We start from the raw sequence: 20,345 nt of genomic DNA, 5'->3' as shown, positions 1-20,345 counted from the left end.
GTTCATATCTCAGTGTGGCTCTACCGGCTATGTGGCCTCTTGCAACTTATTTGCTTCTTGTGATGGGAGGATAACAATAGTGACTATAGTGATGTTATTAAACTAAAATTAAAAAGAGTAACATATAAAGGATCTCATAAGATTCCTCAGATATGTTAAATATTCAATACAACTAGTTTTAATGCTAAAATATTTTAATTAAACAAACCTAGACTGTGATAATATGCTCTAATTACAGCATTTATTCTCCAGATGCAATAGGATAAAGAATAAAATAACAATTATTTGCCTATGGTATGTATACTGAAATACTGTGCACATGCGCTCTGTGTATATGTGTCTCACTATATATATTATAGGTCTATTCATATAGGTGTATATATTTCACCCATAAAATATAGCATTTACATATGTATATATCTATGCTTCATTTATAAATGTAAACTTGTTTACTAATATAAATCAAAGTGTCATAACTAGAGAGTTATTTACATGCCGGATAAAATATCAATCATTTAGGACACATTTATTTATTCCCCATTATGAAGTAAGCACTATGCAAAGCACAGATAGGTAAGGCCAGGTCTTTGTCTTAAACAAGCTTACAAGAATAACAGGCTTGGAAGACACTGATTAAATACAAGGTGCCAAGTGATAAAATAGACATACAGAGCATTGTGGCACAAAAGAGGAGGGAGCGATAACACAAAGAAGTCAACAACGTTTCACAGAAGTGACATTTAGACTGAAGCTTGAAGTATGAGTAGAAATTCTAGAGTAGACTTGGGAGAAGGGCTTTTTCCCAAGGAAAACAAAACAAAACAAAACAAAACACTAAGACATGAAAACAAAATATAAAACAAAAACAAAAACCCTCTGTGGACAAAAAATTTCTTTTGAATAAGATCTTGGCTGTTATAAATGTGGTTTATGATTTTAATGATGAACTTGAGTAAATAAAAGACTCCTAATTTAATTTCCCTCTTTGTGGTAATTGGAGAAATCTGCCTGAATCAGATTGCTGACAAGGAATCCTACCAACATATGAGATTCTGTAAATATATCTACTTTACACGTGATTTTTAATTTAATTAAAGTAATAATTCAGATTACTAATTAGTTATCAAAGTAAACATTACATTATATTTAACTATTAAATATGTGTATTTAGTAAATAAACCTTAAATGAGATTTTAGGACAATCATTTTTAAAAAATTGTAGAGATGTTATTTAGCTGTAAAACCCATGCAAAAAAAAAAAAAAAAACCTGTGTCCTATATCTTTATAAAAGACAAATAGACTTCTACCCAAATATTAGGCTTTTTAGAGAATGGAATTTTTTAACATATGCAGTAGCATAAGTATTTTTATAAGTATTAAAATACCATAATCTAGGCTCAGATTCACTTAACTGACTTGTAATAAAAACTTGAAGCTGGGGGAGAGGGGAAAATGGGTGATGGGCATCAAGGAGGACACCTGCTGGGATGAGCACTGGGTGTTGTATGGAAACCAATTTGACAATAAATTATATTTCATATTAAAAAAACAAAAACAAAAACCTTGAAGTTTCCACAGTGGATAACGGCAGACTGTCTTGTGTGGTCCAATGTATTCTCAGATAACAAATATTAATTCCAGACAAAATGTAAAAGTAAAATATTTGAGGTCTCAGGAAATTAATCAAAAGCAGGCAGAACTTGGAAGAATTTGAGGTTTGAAAGAAAAAAAAACATATTAGCTGAGATCTATGCTCAGAGATGGGGAGCAAAATCTGCATACCAACATTCCTCAAAGGCTTAAGTGATCCCTTACTCATACATCCATTCAGGAGACTCCAACAACACTCCTCAAAGGCTTAAGTGATCCCTTAATCATACATCCATTCAGGAGACTCCAACAAGTCCAGTGGACAGTAACTGCTGGAAAGCTCAATGATGTGCATGAGTTTTTAGGTCTGCATACCATAAAGGAAACAGACATTGGAGTTGTCAACCAGGTTAGGAAGATTAGATAACCACCTTGAGCTTTTGGTTCATCTGCCATATCACGGTGTAAAAGTAAGTCTGTACAATTTCTTAGCAATCAGTCAGTGTGTTTACTACCAATTAGAACCAAATTCAGAAATCTTCAGAGGAAGATAATAGAATCATGTCTCTACATTGTATCATCCAAAATGTCTTGTACAAATCATAAATCCCTAGACATAATAAGAAAGAGAAGAAAGAAGAAAGTTTTTTCAAGAAAAAAAGCAGTCAATAAAAGCAGACTGTGAGGTATTGAAATTAGTTTGGAAGGACTTATATAGGTACTGTATATATGGCCAAGAACATAAAGGAAATAATGTTTATAAATAAGTGAAGCATGGAATATTTCAGCAGAGAAATGGAAACTATAAAAAAATAAGATAGAAAGCAGAGAAGTAAAATATCTCAATGAAAAATTAACCAGGTTTACTTAACAATAGATTAATGATGTCAGGGGGTAAAATAGTACAAATAAATAGAAATTATTCAATCTGAAGGATGAAGAAAGGAATTGTTTGTTTGTTTCATTAGCACAGCCTCAGTAACATATGGGACACAGTCAGGGAATCTGATGTGTATTATAGTTGGAGTTTCAAAAGGAAAAGAGATACTAGAGCTCAAATAGGAGGTCTCTGTTTCTTTTCATTCTCCTTCTCTGCCTCCTCCTTCTCCCTTCTTCCTTCTAGTTCTTACACATCTTATTCTTGTTATTCTTTTTCTTAATCTTGTTCTTTTTCATCTTCTCCTTTTTCAAAAACCCTTCTTTCCTTCTCCTTCTCTTCCTTTTTTCACCCCACCTTCCCCTTCTTTTAACAAACATTTATTTTATAAAAATGTTTATTTATTTGAGAGAGTGAGTGTGTGTGAACAGGGGAGGGGCAGACAGAGAGGGAAAGAGAGAACCCTAAGCAGGTTCTCTACTGTCAGTGTAGACACTAACATGGGGCTCAAACTCACGCTCCTTGAGATCCTGACCTGAGCTGAAATTAAGAGCCAGATCCTTAACCTACTGAGCCACCCAGTCACTCCCTAACAAACATTTTAAATGTAAAAAACATTCTTTGCTTGTAGGACATGGAAAAATTGGCCATGGGCCAAATTTAATCTAGGGTCCACAGTTTTCCAATACATGAACTAACTACTAAAATGCGAATATAAAGAAAATGCCTTGAATTCAGAGAATTAAAGACACAATATACACACTGACATAAAGATTGCAAAAGAAGGAAGAGATTTATATACATAAACATGATTGTTTATGTGTATACTTTTAAATAATCTGGTTTAAACTACCAGACTAATAAAGGAAACTTAGATATAGGATATAAACCAATATTTGAAAATCTTGCTAATAACATTCAATAATTTTATAATTATTTTTATAATAATACATAAATATACTGAGATTTAACAAAATACATCCAAGTTCTCTATACTGTAAACACCGCTGTGAATAATTTTAAAACATTTTAACAAGTCAAAAGATATACTATATTCATTGATTACAAGACTCAATATTGTTACTGTTAGTTCTTCCATATTTGTATTTACATTCTATACAACAATCCCAGCTAACATTTCCGTATTGACAGGTTCATTCTAAAATTGTATGGGGAAAAATTTTTACGGGAATATATAGAAACTATTATGTCCAAAACAATCCTCAAAAGGAAGAATAAAGTTGGTGTATGTACATTTCTGATTTCTAGATTCATTAAAGCTAAAGTAATTGAGATAGTGTGCTATTAACACCAGGATGGACATATAAATCCATGAGACAGAACTAGAGCTCTAGAAATTGACCCACAGTAATTTATTCACATGATCAAACCACATGATTTGCAACAAATGTCTCAAAGCAATTTAAAGGAGAAAAAGAAGTTCAAAAATAAAGGTTCTGAGGGGTGCCTGGGTGGCGCAGTTGGTTAAGCATCTGACTTCAGCTCAGGTCACGATCTCGCGGTCCGTGAGTTCGAGCCCCGCGTCGGGCTCTGGGCTGACAGCTCAGAGTCTGGAGCCTGTTTCAGATTCTGTGTCTCCCTCTCTCTCTGCCCCTCCCCCGTTCATGCTCTGTCCCTCTCTGTCTCAAAAATTAAAAAAACGTTAAAAAAATCTTTTTTTTAAAAAATAAAGGTTCTTAAACAACAGTTTAACCATGTATATTTATATCCCAATCATTATTTTATGTCACACTCAAAATTGAGATGGGCCATAGATCTAAAAGCTAAAATTGTAAAGTTTCTAGAATTACAAAACAAAAACAAAAACAAACATATCTTGGCTTGAAGGAATACTTTGTAACAGAAAATCTAGGAATAGCCAATAAGCATTTAATCTGAAAATTAAATACAAAATAGGATCTGCTGTAAATTCATAAGAGAAGATCTGTGGTAGCACAAAGCATCAATGGGAATGATTTAGTGATTGCCAAATACCTACTTGCCACACTCACTGTGTCCACTAGAATAGCTACTTCATAAAGATAGTCAACACCAAATATTAGAGATGATATAGAATAACTAGAGCTCACAGACATTTTTGGTGACCATGTAAAATACTGTTACTAATTTGGTAAAATGTTAGCAGTTTCTTACAAAATCAAACATAAAAATATCCTCTAAAGCAAGTATTCTAGTCCTAAATGTTTATGCAAGCAAGGTAAATCAAACAGGACCCAAAAAGACTTACATAAAATATGTCTTTCTGTGAATAGGTTTTATTTCCTTTAAGCAGTGTTTTGTAGGGGCTAGCCAAAAACTGAAAATGACACTAACAGCCACAACCGGAATGGATTAAAAATTGCAGTACATTCATGCAAAAAAATACTCATCAGAGTCAGTGATTTTTTTCTAAAAAAGAACTATCGATGCACACACACTACAGATAAGTCTTTAAATGTTATACTGAGGGAAAGAAGGAACACAAAACAGTATGTAGTTTATTTCAAATTATGAAATTCACTACGAGGCAAAACTCAGTTATGTTTTAAAAATCAAAACAGAGTTTGCCAAGGAGTGAGGATTGACTGGAATGGGGTACAATGGAACTTTCCAGAAGGATGGAAATGTTTTATATCATGGTTTCCCTTTTGACACATTCCTAGTCACCTCTTAGAACTTGCAGTCCAACTGTTCAAAGAAGTTTTCAAAATTATTTTTCTGTATGATACACCTCTGTATGAAAAAGCCAGAAATAACACTTCATGAAAGAAAAAGTATGCTTTACCCCTTTGGGTCTGAAGAAGCCATCAATGCATGTCTCACAGTTTATACCAGCAGTATTTTGGGTACAATTCACGCACACACCCCCTCCAATGTACTTTCCATGTATATTTAAACTCAGATTTCTTCTGGCAACATTTTCATCATAATAGCATTCTTCAGCTTTCCCATGACAATTGCATGCTGCATTAGAGAAAAATAAATTTATAAACATTAATTTCAGGTTTTAGATGTATTCAAAAATCATTTGCCGTTACATAATAGATTTTTATTCTCAATGAGAAATTATATCGTGTGTATATATGTATGTATATATATATGTATATATATATATGTATAATCAGTACAAAAGTATGTAGAAAGTTTTTGGATTTACTGAATATATTAATTAATTCACATTTTAATGGAACATGAAATAACTAAAACATATAAATTAAGCTGAATCATATGAAACTGCCAATATTTGACTGACTATCTTACAAAACTGAAATTTCATATGGTTAAACCCATAATTTCCTATTATGTTAAACAATGAATTATTGAACTGTGGTAGTGAATTGTTAATATCCAGGTAATCTGTACTGGTTAATTATTATATGTGAATCTCCAGGTGCTAGATCCTATGGGTAAAAAAGGGCACTTAGGACTCCTATCATTCCTTTTTTGTACTTCTAATAATAACTAAAACTTGGGGGTTTTATATGCTATGTTCTGTTCTAAGTGTCTTATATTTATTACCACTGATTTTAATTCTCAAAATAGCTTTATGAGTTAGGGACTTATATTAACCACTTTCCATTTATTAGGAACTGAGACAAAGAGAAGTGAAATAATTATAAAAGGTAGCCAAATCAGGGGTGCCTGGCTGGTTCAGTTGGTAGACCACGTGACTCTTGATCTGGAGGTTGTGAGTTTGAGCCCTGCATTGGGTGTGGAGATTACTTAAAAACAAAATCTTAAAAAAAAAAAAAAGGTAACCCAATAAGTCCTGTTAACCCCACTCTGAAGTCAGGCTCCAAGTTCACAGGGCTAAGCACTGGCACAAATCCTTTTCTTATATCTGATAAGAGATATAAAATATATGATAAGTGCCAAGTAATCGGGACTAAATGTGAGCTGGTTTGCTTAGTGGCTGAGATCACATGGTCTTGCACCAGTCTTGGATCTCTAGTACTTAGTACTCATGTAATGTAGGGAACTTCTTAATTTCACAGTGGCTCAGTTTCCATAAACACAGAGAGGTCAATAGTAAATACCAGACAGGGATATTTAAAAGCATTAAGTGAGAAAATGCCTGTCGAATCATTAGCATAATGCCTTGTAAATAAGTTCTTAATTGATTTTCCTGCCCACCCCCCTTCCTTTGATCCTCCTCATCTTCAGCATAGGAGTTCAGAAACGTGAAAAAATCGCTCCCTCAGAAAGACTGGGTAAGGCTTTATAAGATGGGTAAAATTTATTTTAGGATGTGAACTAGGGAAAAAGATATCTTATGCAGAATCTCCTTCCTCAGATCCTGAATTTCTTTGGTGTTCCTGCATGGATTTCCACATATATGTGTGTTTGGTGGGATGGGGGCGGGCAGTATATGTGTGTATGCAGGCTCATGTGTGGGGCACATAATTCAATCCTTTATTTTTTTTTCCACACGGGAAACATTTATATACTGTTCTGAACTATTTCCAAATTTTACTAACACTAAATACCATAGCTCTTTCTCTATTAGCATGTTTTCCCCAAGGCTGCACAGGATACTTCTTGAATGGGATGCTTATCAGATCCCTATTAATGGGCAGTTACACTGTTTCCAGATTTCTCTGTGATAAGTAACACTGAGTACATCCTGGGAGAACAAAGAAGTCAGGGAGAAGTGGGGGGTTCTCGTGTCAGACTGCTTCCCATTTGCCAGTTGAGTGATAGTGAAGAGAAAATTGAAATCTTGGTGTTATTTTAGTGCTTCCCTCTTAGGGTTGTTGTGATAAAGCAAAACACCTGTTGGAATGCCTGAGCCATAGGAAATACTCAGCTGAATAAATGTTAGTAGCAGTAGCAATTGTGTACTAATGACAGAATCATGATGTTCTCTGTACGGCCAAGTGGCTACATCTATAGACTAAGTGCCTACAAGTATCATTTCTAGGCCAATTTTAACTTCAATTAACTTGAAAAATGTCCCTCCAAAAATGCTGCCAAATTACTCTCTGTTCAACATACATGATAAACTGTTTAACCATAGCCTTACCAACACTTCGTACAATCAACCCTCTTAGGTCAGTTCCTGGACATAGCAAACATTTGAGTATTTGCTGAGCGAATAAATGAACACTTTGATGAGTTAAAAAGAGTATTTTCATTGTTTTAATTGGTACTTCTTTAATTATGAATAAGTGGGATAACCTCTGTAGGGTTATAAGTCTTTTCTTTTCCTGAGGAATCCCTGTTCTAATCTTTGCCCATTTTTAACCGCTGTATTGAATTTTCTTCTTTCTTATTCTATAGAAGCTGTCTTAATATGGTAAGAATATTATATCCTTGTCATATTTGTAGCAAATACCTTCCCCAGTCTGTTGACTCTTGATTTAGAACAGAGTTTTCTTGTCATACTGGTGGAAAGTTTTCAAACTTTATTATAGGGAACCTATAGTCATAAATATAAATCACTAGGCATTATAAGCAGTTTTATATCTTTCAGACAATACACAAGAATTCTTACAAATCCAGTTGTAACAATATATTGGAAGAAACGGTCAAGATTCTGCTTCCAGTGTAAGTAGAGGGAAATATGGAGGAATGTAAATCCATTCTCACGTCATTTAGATTTAGCATTTATAAACATGAGCCAGTGTAGGTAAAACACTGATGTTTGGGAGTCCTGCTTTTCACATGCCATGCAGCAAGGGCCCTCTGCCTACAGCCCTGGTTGCTGTTTAAATGGCCCCCCACCGGTGCAGCTCCCCATTTATAGCCTCAGAGAATGCGGATAGTACCTACTCACAAAGAGCAATTTTTCACTCTGCCATCAGCAGTTTGCTATTTCACAGAACGTCAAAGACACGTGATGGAAACAGTCTTTAGTTCAGGCTTAGCAATGGAAGAAATATTCTTTGCTCTCTAAAGATATATCCTGCTTCAAATGAGCCAGATTGATGAAAATCCAAATCAAACTCAAATGAATTAGTAGGTAATTATTCATCTTTTAGAAGGATTTGTCACGTTACCGAAGGATTTTTCTGCATATTAAGGTGATTGGAGCACGGTTCAACTTGGAAAAGAAAATTTTTCATATCAGCTTTTAGGAACGCACACATTACCAAAAACACAGTATCTATGCGAGGTTTTATGATTTGGACTCCTATTGTTAATTTGTGGGGAAAAAAGAGAAACATTTTTTTAAGCTTGGAAATACCACCTCCCATCTGTCCCACAACAAAAAGGTTATTGTTTCAGACAGCCACTATTTAAAAAATGTAACAAGCGGCAATCTGCTTTTGTGTTGCTTTGTCCATCCCTGCTGCTACCAAATTTCAGCTACACTTTTTGTTTTCTTGTTTAAACATATATACACAAGTGGGGAGGGGTAAAGGATTTTACAGAACCATCTAACATTATGTAGTTATAACTGTGCAAGAGAATGTCAGGGGCAACAGGAAGAATCCCTCCCCCGTGCTACCCCTTCTTGTGATTGCTTTTATTCCACCAACAGAAGAGGAACATGATTAAATTTAAAGAAGTTTGAGACTATGAGTGGTATTTCACTTAAATTCACTCTTAGGGATGAATATCTGCTCTCATTGGGAGAAGATGTGGAGAATCCGAGGGATTGTCAAGGAATGGGGGAGGGGATACACGAAGTAAACAATGGCTGGGCCACAGGATGCCCCTTTTACCACAGTGGGTGGTGGTGGCACATTTCTGCAGCTATAATTCAGTAAAGATGGGTGATTTCTAAACCAAAATATCTTCACAAGCAGGGTGACACAAATCAAAATGCAAAAAAAGGCGAGTACAGAAAATGGAGGGACTCAAGACATGGATAGTATATGCAGAATCTTAAAATTTTATGGTTAGGGGATTTTATGATTAAAGTTTACTATGATTCAATAGTTTTAAGGACCTACTATGTCTGATATGTGATACATTATGGTAAATTTTTTTTTCTATAAAAATACAAAGTTGGTATTAGCTTAAAGGTCTATCAAGCCTGTTTGGGGGGCGTTGTATACCTATGGAACTGAAAACATGTGGTTAGGGCTCACTAAGATATTAATATTTGAATTCAATTGAATTGGGCTTCATGGATGGTTTAGATTTATAGCTCAGCACAAGTCTTTGTTTTTAGGTCCCATCTTGGCCTGTGCAGATTTCCAGAAACACAGGTTTCTCTAGCATCCCTGTCAAGGGCCAGTTGGCAGTATTAGGCTAAAAGTCATGTGTTACAGTTCTTGGGTATTTCCCTTCTGAATAAAACCTAGACATATGGGTTACCTTCAAAAGTGATAAGATTAAAGTATTAATGAATATTTGTTGACACATGTTTGCACAGCCAGTTTTACTATTTTTCATTACTGGCTTTTTTCTTGGTTGTGACTGTCCCATAATTGCTACAGCATAGTTTATGCTAATGATTATCACTGGTGCCATTTCTAATTCTAGTATTTTATACTGTTACTAATGAGAAACCATACATTTAAAATATTTATTATTACTATTAAAATAAATATTCTATTTCTATGAATTTGTTTCCTTGTCTTCTCTGTTACCTTTTATTCTCATATTCTTCCCAGCTACTGCACCCAAACATCACCCTTTAAGAGGTGTAACTAATGAACCAGAGTGGTTTTGTTTTGTTTTGTTTTGTTTTGATTTTTAGGTAATAATATAGGTCTAACCAGTAAGGTATAATCTCTCCCCTTTGGTTTTTCTCCATTTACTAGATGATTGGTATTCAAAAGCTATTTACTAGGGCGGGGAGCTACAAAGGAAGAAGGCAGAAAAAGCTGGAGCTATACTGGTTCCAGAATCATTTTGTAAACATATAAACACATTTAGAAAACTAGTCCCCATAGACTGTAGGTTTTGCTGACTGCTTATTTGCATTCTGAGGAGTGTGTGTGTGTGTGTGTGTGTGTGTGTTTGCGTGTGTGTATGTGTATGTGTGTATGTGTGTGTACATAGTTGACCCTTGAACAATATGGATTTGAACTGCATGGGTCTACTTATATGTGTATTTTTTTCAGTTAAATATATTGGAATTTTTTTTTTTGGAAATTTGTGACAATTTGAAAATATTCACAAATGAGCCATATAGCCTAGAAATACAAAAAAAAAATTTAAGAACAGGTTAGATAATATTGTAAGAATGGAGTATATAATACATATACCATACCAAATATGTGTTAATTGTGTTATTGGTAAGGTTTCTGATCAAGTAGGCTATTCATGATTAAGTTTCTGGAGATTCAGTTATACAAAAATTTTTGGTTGTGTGGGGTGTCACTTTCCTAACCTCCACATTGTTCAAGGTCAATCATGGAGGGGTGTGTATATGTGTGTGGATAAGCTAGAGATCTATCCTGATGATGGTAAGTGTACACTATGCTTTTACTATGCTTTTATCTATTTCTCATTATGTCCACACAGTGGTGAAGTCATAGGCATTGGGTAAGTTTTGTCAAATTAAAAAAACAAACAAACAAACAAACAAAAACTGAGGAACTAAAACAGCAGGGTAGAGGAGCCTACCAGCTATTGCCCTAGATAAAATATCTAAACAGGAAACAGGCACTTACCTAAAATCACCACATGTTTATATTACCTGCATACCAGAAAAGGAAGAACCGCATAAATTGCTGAATTCTCAGGAACATACCTTCGCATTCAGTTTTAGTCAGAAAAGTGCCAGCTCTCCAAGGTTTCTGATGGAATCCTGGACAGCACTGATCACAGCTATCCCCACATGTATTATGCTCACATTCACAGCGGGATTTCTGGTCAGAAATTGGGGGCAAAGCATAATTTTAATAATTTTGAGAGCCATAAATGAAGGATTTTTCCCAAAAGATAGAAAGAAGAGAAAAGAAAACTTTGAGACCATGTACCAAAATGTGAAACTCCTGTCAGTCTGGAAAGAGGTGCCAGACTTGGGAGTGGATGTATTTGATCAACACCAGCCTAAGGAGGTTCAGGCTAGTACTGGAATCACTGGGCTCAGGTTTAGAAGAGAGCAGAGAGGCCCAATTGAGAATGGTCTTGAACTAAAACCTCTTCTATGGTTCCTGAGATCTACAGGTTTTCTGGTTTGGGATGCAAAGTACTGTTAACATTTGGGGGGTGTGGGAAGAGGAGAATAGGTTCATAGGCATCAAAGGGCATCATAGAAATCTAATGTCCCAGGACTGAATCTCCTTCCTGTGTGTGTTCTGAGTACAGTCTCAATTCATCATTGGAACTGGTCCTGTAAGGCTGCCTTGTGGGCTCACACAGCTTGGGAAACACTGCCCATCAGTTCACATGATCAACAACACCCACACCTGCAGAAAAGCCGTACCACAACCTTGCCAGAAAAATATGCCAGGGCATTTGAACCTTCCCTAGCAAGTAACACTATGATGCAGTAGAAAACCAGCTTTGAGAGAAATACCATTTGCATTACAGTTTTAGAAGGAAAAAAAAAAAAACTATACATAGGTAACTATGTTCACTGATCTTACTACTCTATATGTTTCTTCCATATAATATATAATAGATGATTTTGCATTTCGCCAGCTTATGACTGAGAAAAATAGATGTTCATTCATCTTTTGAGGTTGTACTTACTTAATACATTGGCATTAATGAAAAATCCAAGCCAAGAGCATTCTAGCATTTTCTGACCTGGCAGTTCCATCACACTCTTGAATACGTTCTTCAATCCCTCTCTGTATTGCTCCTGCCCCACCTTAGCCCCCTGTTCCACGGCCATTCATATTTACTTCCATGCACAGTTTTCATGTTTGCATTATTTTTTTTGATGAAAACCTTTAAAAGAAATGGTCTGGTTGATTAATGGCAGGCGTTCTTTAAACCTAAATCATACAGCAGGCTGTCATAGCTAGAGAGGTTTCAAAATAGACCAGTTTTGGAGACTTTTTGGAAAAAAAAACTAATCTGTTTTTTGATACTGTGATGGCTGACTTCAAAGTCTATCATCCTAACTGCCGGCTCTATTTCACTCTGGCATGACTCTCTGTTACACCGCCTAAGTGGGGACCTGACTCCCATTCACAGCATCCCTATCGGCAAAGTGTCTCATGAAGCATTTTACAGTTGAGAGTTTCATTTTGCTAAGCATCCTATAAATATACATACATTTGTCACTGGATCAAGTGGACAAGCCCTGGCATGACCGTAGCAGATGCACATCCCTCCGACCGAAATATCCTTGACCGAGTAGTAATACTGCAAAAAGCAATCCAGGGAGAAATCCTGTTAAGCTGACTGCAAGGTGTAAGTAACAAAAGGGAACATTCACTTAAAAACTTGACTTTCTGCTTTTATCTTTCATTGGAAGCAAGAGAGAAGGACAGAGGGCTCACAAAAGGTATCAAGTAACTGTTATCATAGCCCAGAGAAAGAATGCCTCTCATGTATGTTTGGCGGCCATTTTTAAAATTTCTTTCCCACAGACGTACAAAGTCTATGCTGGAGTATTTATTATTTGACAGCAAGTTGTTATGCCAGGGTTGGGGGGGGAGGTGGTAAGCACAATAATTCCTCATAAAAATGGGTTTATGTAGTTTTGTGAAAGAAAATCTCCTTTATTGCCATAATAGGAAACTCGGTGATCATTAGTCACATGTGGACTGTTTTACTTGACCGATTTGAAGAAACTCAACATACTTAGAGGAAATCATGCTCAGAACAAAATACGTCTTAACCACATTAAGATGAAATAGAAGGTAATGAAGTACAGGATTGATTTAACAAACTTTAAGGAGTAATTTCTATGAGTGCAACATTTGCTTTTTTCATTATTATGTTAAAATGTCCATGTGATCACTTTCTTATCTGAAATTAATATAGGTCTATGTTTTTAAAGATAATTTATAACTATACTACTAGACTATTTAAAATTTTTAATTAATATTCATATAACATTTCATAATTGTGAGAGTATTTCACATTATCTTATAGCATCTAGGTAACTATCTCAGTGGTAGATAGTCCTACTATTCCAATCATTCACATTAAAAGAACCCAGCAAGAATAAGTAGGTAAACAAAAATCTGAGTTCCCTAACTACAAATTCCATTTTTCCATTTACTTCTTTTTTTTCTTTTTCTCTTTGTTTTTGTTGTTTACATAGAGTATCCTTTATAATATTTTTGTTACTTCTATTACTTCATATACCTAGACCTTGACCTTGAAATAAAACTTGCTAGAAGTTTAGGTAATGTAAAAGTCTGCTTCTCACTAACTTCATCACTTAATAATACAGATATGAACAGGGATATTTGCTCAGAAAGCTGATACAGTACTTTTGTAGATGCTTTTAAAACTAAGAAATCTATTTTTAAATATAAACGCATAGTGCTTCACTTTTGAGTCATGAAGAGGAGCTGAAATTCAATATCCTATTTTTATATATTTAAATTTATACGTAGTGTTTACTGAACTTGAGTACTTTCAAAGGACTTATTTATATGTTGCATTTTACTGCACTATTTTAAAGGCTCTTGCACAATGAAGTTATAAATAATAGATGTGCCTCCCAACCCCCACTCTGCCTTCTGCAAAAGATGATAAAAGGAACATATTTATTTACATTGATTTTTTTTCTCTGTTAGATATACTGTCGGAAAAGATTAAATTTCACTTCAGAATTACTCAGTATTCCTCACGGTATATTTTCAAGTCGTGCCAAAATTATAATTAAACATGATTTTTTAAACAAGCAAAGAATCTACACGTTGCAGAAAAATAATGATTACTTCTGCATAAGATAATTTACAATATGCTGCAATATTATGCAAGGGAAAATTGTTTCAGGTTTGGAAAGTACAGGGCACTAAAACATCCAACATGTGTTGTATGGGGATAATCAAACTTTAAAAGTTATTTCTGTGATGATGGAGTGGTGAGGTGTAAGTTAAGTAATGAGAAGAAAATATATATGAGGGGTATTCATGAACTGTGAAAAGTGCTGCCGTTCAATATTTAGTGTGCTGGTTCAGCAATTTGTAACTTGTGGCAATAGTCAGGCCTTTTAGAACTAAGTGCATCATTCTAAAACTAAGTGCTGTGTCTTACCATCTTACTTTCCCTCTACAATCCTATTTCCACCTTCACCTCCAGTCATATAGTAGATATTCTGTTAGCATGGATTTTCTTTATGGACTTAGAGCTGAATTGGTAATAATGTCCTAGTTGTGTAGCTGCCTATAAGGAGTGCGACATAAACCAGTGAATGTGGTGAGAAGTAGGTAGGAGGAAACACAATTATTACTCATAGGATCTGGACTGATCATGTATGTCATAATCCACACATTCCAGCTTAACACTGGAAAACAGCCTTTCTGTGAGTTCCTGTTTTCAAAGAGCTATTAAAAGGGATGCCGTCATTTCTGTTGTTGTTGTTTTTTTCTGATGTTCTATTTATAAAAGAAAATAAAACAGTGTAAACAATCTGTTTTCCCCTACAGTAGTGTTTTTTTTAAACTATAGCTTGTGACTCAATGAAACATAAAGTTAAATTATTTGAATGGGCAAAATGGTCCACAGAACAGCAACACTCACATCACCTAAGAACTTGCTAGAATTATTCTTTCTCAACTCTGCCCTAGACCTACTGAATCAGAATCTGCATTTCCATAATACCACCAGCTAATTCTATTCACATTAAAGTGTCAGATATATTGTAATGTGTATGTGCATGTGCATGTGTATGGACTGAGTTGTGATATAAAATTTAATTCTTAGTGTGGGTTGTGGCCAAAAATGTTTCAAAGCCACTGCACTTCCTACAATAGTTCCCCAGGGCCAATTATAATAGTAGAACAGATACCTAAAGTGACAAAACTAATTTAGTCTTCGAAAATAAGATTACGAACTAGGTATTATAATCTCCATTTTACAAATGAGGAAATGAAAGGTTAAAAATGTTAAGAGTTTGATAAATGTTACATATCTAATAAGTGACAGAGTTTGGATTTGAACCAAGGATGGTTATGCTGAATTTTAGTCTAGCAACAAACCACTCCTACAAATCAATATTAAAGATATCTTGTTAAATTATTTAAAAATTAATTGATTAACAGTAAAAAATATCATTCACAGGCTGCAATATGATTCCTCATAACTTACTCTTCGTGTGACAATCGGGTCAATTTCTCTTGGGTCTTTGTGAGCAAACATCATCAAGTCGGCATTCAGGGTGCGGATTCTCTGAAATCTCAGGCGAATATAGCGAGCGGAGGTGAATTCCAGCAGTTCAGGAGAAGGGTCATCGGCACTTGGTCTCCCATTGATCAAAGAGATGTGTATCTACACAATATGGGAAATGATTTAACAAGGAAAGTTACCAAAAATAAAATATCTGGCTTTTTCTGATTTTTCTCTGAAGAATAAAATTAAGCTTCACTTCTCTCAATTAGGCAGACACAGGTTCATATTTACTCCCTGGAATCTAGTAAAGTAATTGAGGAAGTTTATGGACCTTTTAATACTTGTATAAGCAATTCATTTGTTTATATTTTAAGTGTTCTCTATATACTGTGATTCCCCATTTTCTTTTGTTCCAAGGCATGGCATCTACTTGATTTTCCTAGGATTTCCATAAAATCTTAAGTCGATCATTTTTTTCTGAAACTTATTATGTGCTAAAATTATTTCAGAATCTGGTATATAGTAGGAAACCAGAAAACTTGATTTAAAAAAAAGTTACAAAATATCGGATAAAACAGGAACCCATCAGGAACTTAAAGTAATTCTAAAATTGAAACTATCTAATTATACAGCCTTAAAATATATACAGTGAAAATCGACACATTACAAGGAAACTAGACAAATCTACAGTCACAGTGAGAGATTTCAATAGGTTGTTTTTTAATTTTTTTTTAGAAACTGATAGATCAGACAGAGAAAAAATTACCAAAGATTTAACATAGTCTATGAAAAATACACCCCATGAAAATACATTAAAACCTGGATGGAACAGTAAATTTTTTAGGAAAACAATTAGCACAATTGACACCAGAAAAAACAAAATCTAATCATATAAAAATTGGAGAAATTAGCAAAGAATACCTTCTAAAGGTGCACAAAGCCCACATTCTCTCACAGGGATCTCAGGATAGAGAATTGTAATGAGGGAAAACTAACAAAACCAAAAGTACTCCTATTACAGATAAAAAAAAATGATTTCCCTAATATCTGAAGAGCTTCTGTAAATCAGCAAGAAAGAAAGATCAACAACTAACACAAACACCCAAAAGATGTAAGGGACTATTCCAAGAAAAGGAAATATTATTGACTGTTAAGCTTTCGATAAGTCAATGAACTTCACTCATAACAGCAGCTAATTTAAAACACAACAAAAACTTTTCCCATTTTTTCATGTTGTTGAAACCTAAAAATACGTTTAATACTCTCTGATGGCAAGACTAAAGAGATACAGGCATTCTCAAACACTTACAGGTGTGAGTGTAAATGGCGCAAACCACTATGAAGGTGAATTCAGGAATAACTATCCACACTACAAAAGCCTAGAGTTTTGACCTAGAAATTCCACTTATGGGAAAATATCCTACATATATTATATATATGTATATGACATTTTACTGTAATAGCAAAAGACTGCAAACAATCTAATTACCATCAATAATGTACGACTGGTTAAATAAGTTCTACATCTATATAATGAATTATGTGCACCATACAAAGAAATGAAGAAACTCTCAATACACTCAAGAAGTACAGTACTTCACGTTTTCTGTACTTTGTAAATGCATTATTATTCCCTATACAATAAATCAAATAGAAATTATTCAAGAAACTTGAAATTGACTCATAGGTTTTGGACAGAAAACATACACACACACACACACACACACACACACACACATGCACACACACATACACACACACACAGGAGGCTAAGAAGACTGGGATGTGAGAAGAGTCTGTGCTGGTCTGAGGGTTGTCCCAGAACACAACAGTCTGTACATACACTGGGAAACTGTGACTTGGGGTCATCCACAGGAATTTTCATCCACTTTTGCAAGATGATAAATCATGTGCGTTAATTATGTTTTTTGACAGGAGAGGCAATGATATGTTTCCATTCCTAACATCCTGCATTTAGATAATCCCCGAGAGCTTTTACAAACTGACTGCCAATAAACTACCGAATCACTAGAAAAATAAATATAGCAAACTCTGGATGAGAAACTAATTCTGATGCCACAAAGAATAAATTCAAAATGGCTCATGAGAAAAATATGAAATGTCCTAGCTATTTGAGTCTACCTTCGATACTTAGTAGAGAATAAATTCATTTAATCAACACATTTGAGGCTGATAGAATGCAAAATCTTCCAAAACACTGAATCTCAAAATACTGAATACTCTCCTTCTAATGTATGAAGTTCTAAAAGATTTAAGTAGGTCTTGTATATTCCACAGTTCTGGCACCTAGCAGGTGAGCCAGCAATACGTTTAAAATTAAGTTGTCTGTGTGACTTATGAATGTTATCAATTAAGTGTAAAGAATGAATAAATTGACACATGAAGCAATGAAAATTAGTTACCCTTAGAGATTTTGGCATCCAAAAAATCACCAGTGCCCTTGAATTCATGCTTAAATTTGTATCTTATCAAACTCTTTTTATTGCTTCTAAAAGTGCTCCTTGAAATAAAAGAGAAAATCACCACATGTCCAGGATTAAAATTATTAAATTTTATTTGGTGTTAATGCTATGGGAACCATATTTGTACTGTATATGGAATCAGTCAGTTCCTCATTTAAACATACAGGAACTTTAAAAAATGGTGCACATGCTCTCATTTAGGTTAATAAACCATATGATAGCAACATAAAGGATTCGGCAAAAGAACATTTCTCCTCACAGCTTCGGTATTTTCATCAAGCCCCTCTGCCAAGAGATCTTGTGAGTATAGTTAGTCCCAAGCTGTTTCTGGGACATAAAACCAGCCAGCTGTTTGGCCATGTTGTGTGCAGCTTCCTTCTATCATTTTTTTTCCCACTCTCCTTCAAAATAAATCATAATATTAGATAGGATATTTCCACTGGCACTTTGCTCTGTAATTCCAAGTCCACTGGAAAGCTTAGCATACTTCCTGATCTCCTGTGGGGCGACAACTGGAGGGTGTCTATCTTCAAAAAGATGAAAAGTGTCAGTCCTTAAGACCACCGCTGTCTTGCTGCGAGGCCGTGGGAAGCCTGTGGCAGTCTGGTATCTTCTGAAATGATTTCCATTACAGACATGTTGGAGAGTGTATGTTCATGCTGTCAGAGGAATTCATTCCAACTGAAAATATCAGCCTGATTAACAGCCAGCTTTCTAGATTTTAAAATTATACTCTTCTTTGAAATTAGTTTGCACAAATAAAAATTTTTAAAAAACCATGAGAAATATCTTTGTTTATGACCAAATGTCTAAATCAATATTATACTCTACCCATCTAAATTAATTCTGTTCTTATTAGTGTAAGCATACTCTTTAAATCACATCTCCTTTGCAGATGGATAAGACCTCTGTGCTTTGATACTGTTTTTGCCTTTATGATTAGAATATAACTTAAAAATAGTTTTTTGCAGCAATTAATCAATTCTAGTATGGATACTTGTCCCTTATTATTATGTTTTTCTATTTATATTACTACAGTTGTTTTAGATTTCTGGAAGAACTACAATCCTAATATGTTCCCCAATGATACAAGTTTATTGACTGAATGGATAGGTGGGAGAATTATCATTAAAGATGATTAATAATTATCAGAAACTTTGAAATGAGTAGCAATCTCTTCATATATTTTAAAATCCCATTTTCTTTCATATTTTTTATTTGAGAGAGAGAGAGAGAGGGCAAGCAGGAGAGAGGGGGCAAATGGTGAGAGAGAGAATCTTAAGCAAGCTCCACACTCAACACACAGCCCAATGTAGGGCTTGATCCTATGACCTTGGGATCATGACCTGAGCCAAAATCAAGAGTTGGAAACTCAACCGACTGTGCCACCCAGGTGCCCTTAAAATCCCATTTTTATTACTAGTCTTTAAGTGTGCCAAAGAAATAAGTACAACAACTTGAGAGTGAGGTGATCCCAGGAGATAGAACAATAAAATCCATAGGTGCTGGATGAGATTAGCTATCTATAGCTGTGGTCAAAGAATCTGTATATAAATGGGTGGCTGAGACTCAGGGGAACCTCTTAAATCCAATCATGCTTAATATAATAATTTAGAGAGGGAGAATAAGATTTCAATAACTTTGAAAAATGAGCCTAATCACTTTTATTTTGTCCTGTGAGGAAAAAAAAAAAAGGCATATATTTGGAGGAAGGGGGTAAGCTGTGGGAAGCTTAGGAAAAGGGGATATAGCAATAATTTGTCACTGTGTTTCCGGCACAGAGCAAAGGCTCTGGTTCTGGCTCCAGGTGGTCAATAGAAACCCCCAAATGATCACTCGTCAGTCCTCACCATACTTGATCCATTTGCAGCTTTTAAAACAACTGATGATTCCCATGTTTTGGACACCACACTGTCCTGGTCTTCTTCCTACTTCTCCCACTACCTTTCTCAATCTCCCTCACCATTTCCTACCTTCTCTTCTCCCCGACTTTCTAATATTGGAGTAGTACAGTGCCCAGTCTTTGGCCACCGCTCTTCTATCCACACTTATTCATGTGATGATCCCATCAAAATTCACCAATTTAAATGCCATCTCTAATTATAGGATTATATAATAATTCTATATAATATATGTACAATTATATGTATGATTAATGAAAGTAAAACACATCCCGTGGCAAAAAATGCATACGTGCATATGTACATACATACCATCTATACTGATGTCTCCCACACCTGTATCTTCAGGC

At 34.9% G+C, this 20,345-nt stretch overlaps 1 protein-coding gene across 8 annotated transcripts in view; it reads right to left on the bottom strand.

Moving 5' to 3' along the window:
- The window catches only part of LAMA2 (laminin subunit alpha 2), a 634,006-nt gene that overhangs the window by 363,181 nt on the left and 250,480 nt on the right, over window positions 1-20,345 (bottom strand). For all 8 annotated transcript variants that reach the window (XM_043592301.1, XM_043592303.1, XM_043592302.1 and 5 more), the window contains exons 5-8: window positions 15,591-15,770; window positions 12,597-12,686; window positions 11,119-11,236; window positions 5,254-5,432 (exon numbers count right to left, since the gene is read on the bottom strand). In XM_043592301.1, the coding sequence (XP_043448236.1) occupies window positions 5,254-5,432; window positions 11,119-11,236; window positions 12,597-12,686; window positions 15,591-15,770 (567 nt within the window). The remainder of the gene's footprint in view (window positions 1-5,253; window positions 5,433-11,118; window positions 11,237-12,596; window positions 12,687-15,590; window positions 15,771-20,345) is intronic.

This window comes from Prionailurus bengalensis, chromosome B2 (assembly GCF_016509475.1).
Source record: "Prionailurus bengalensis isolate Pbe53 chromosome B2, Fcat_Pben_1.1_paternal_pri, whole genome shotgun sequence".
Lineage (NCBI taxonomy): Eukaryota > Metazoa > Chordata > Mammalia > Carnivora > Felidae > Prionailurus > Prionailurus bengalensis.
The sequence above is the reverse complement of the archived record's forward strand: the minus strand, read 5'-3'. Positions and strand labels throughout refer to the sequence as shown.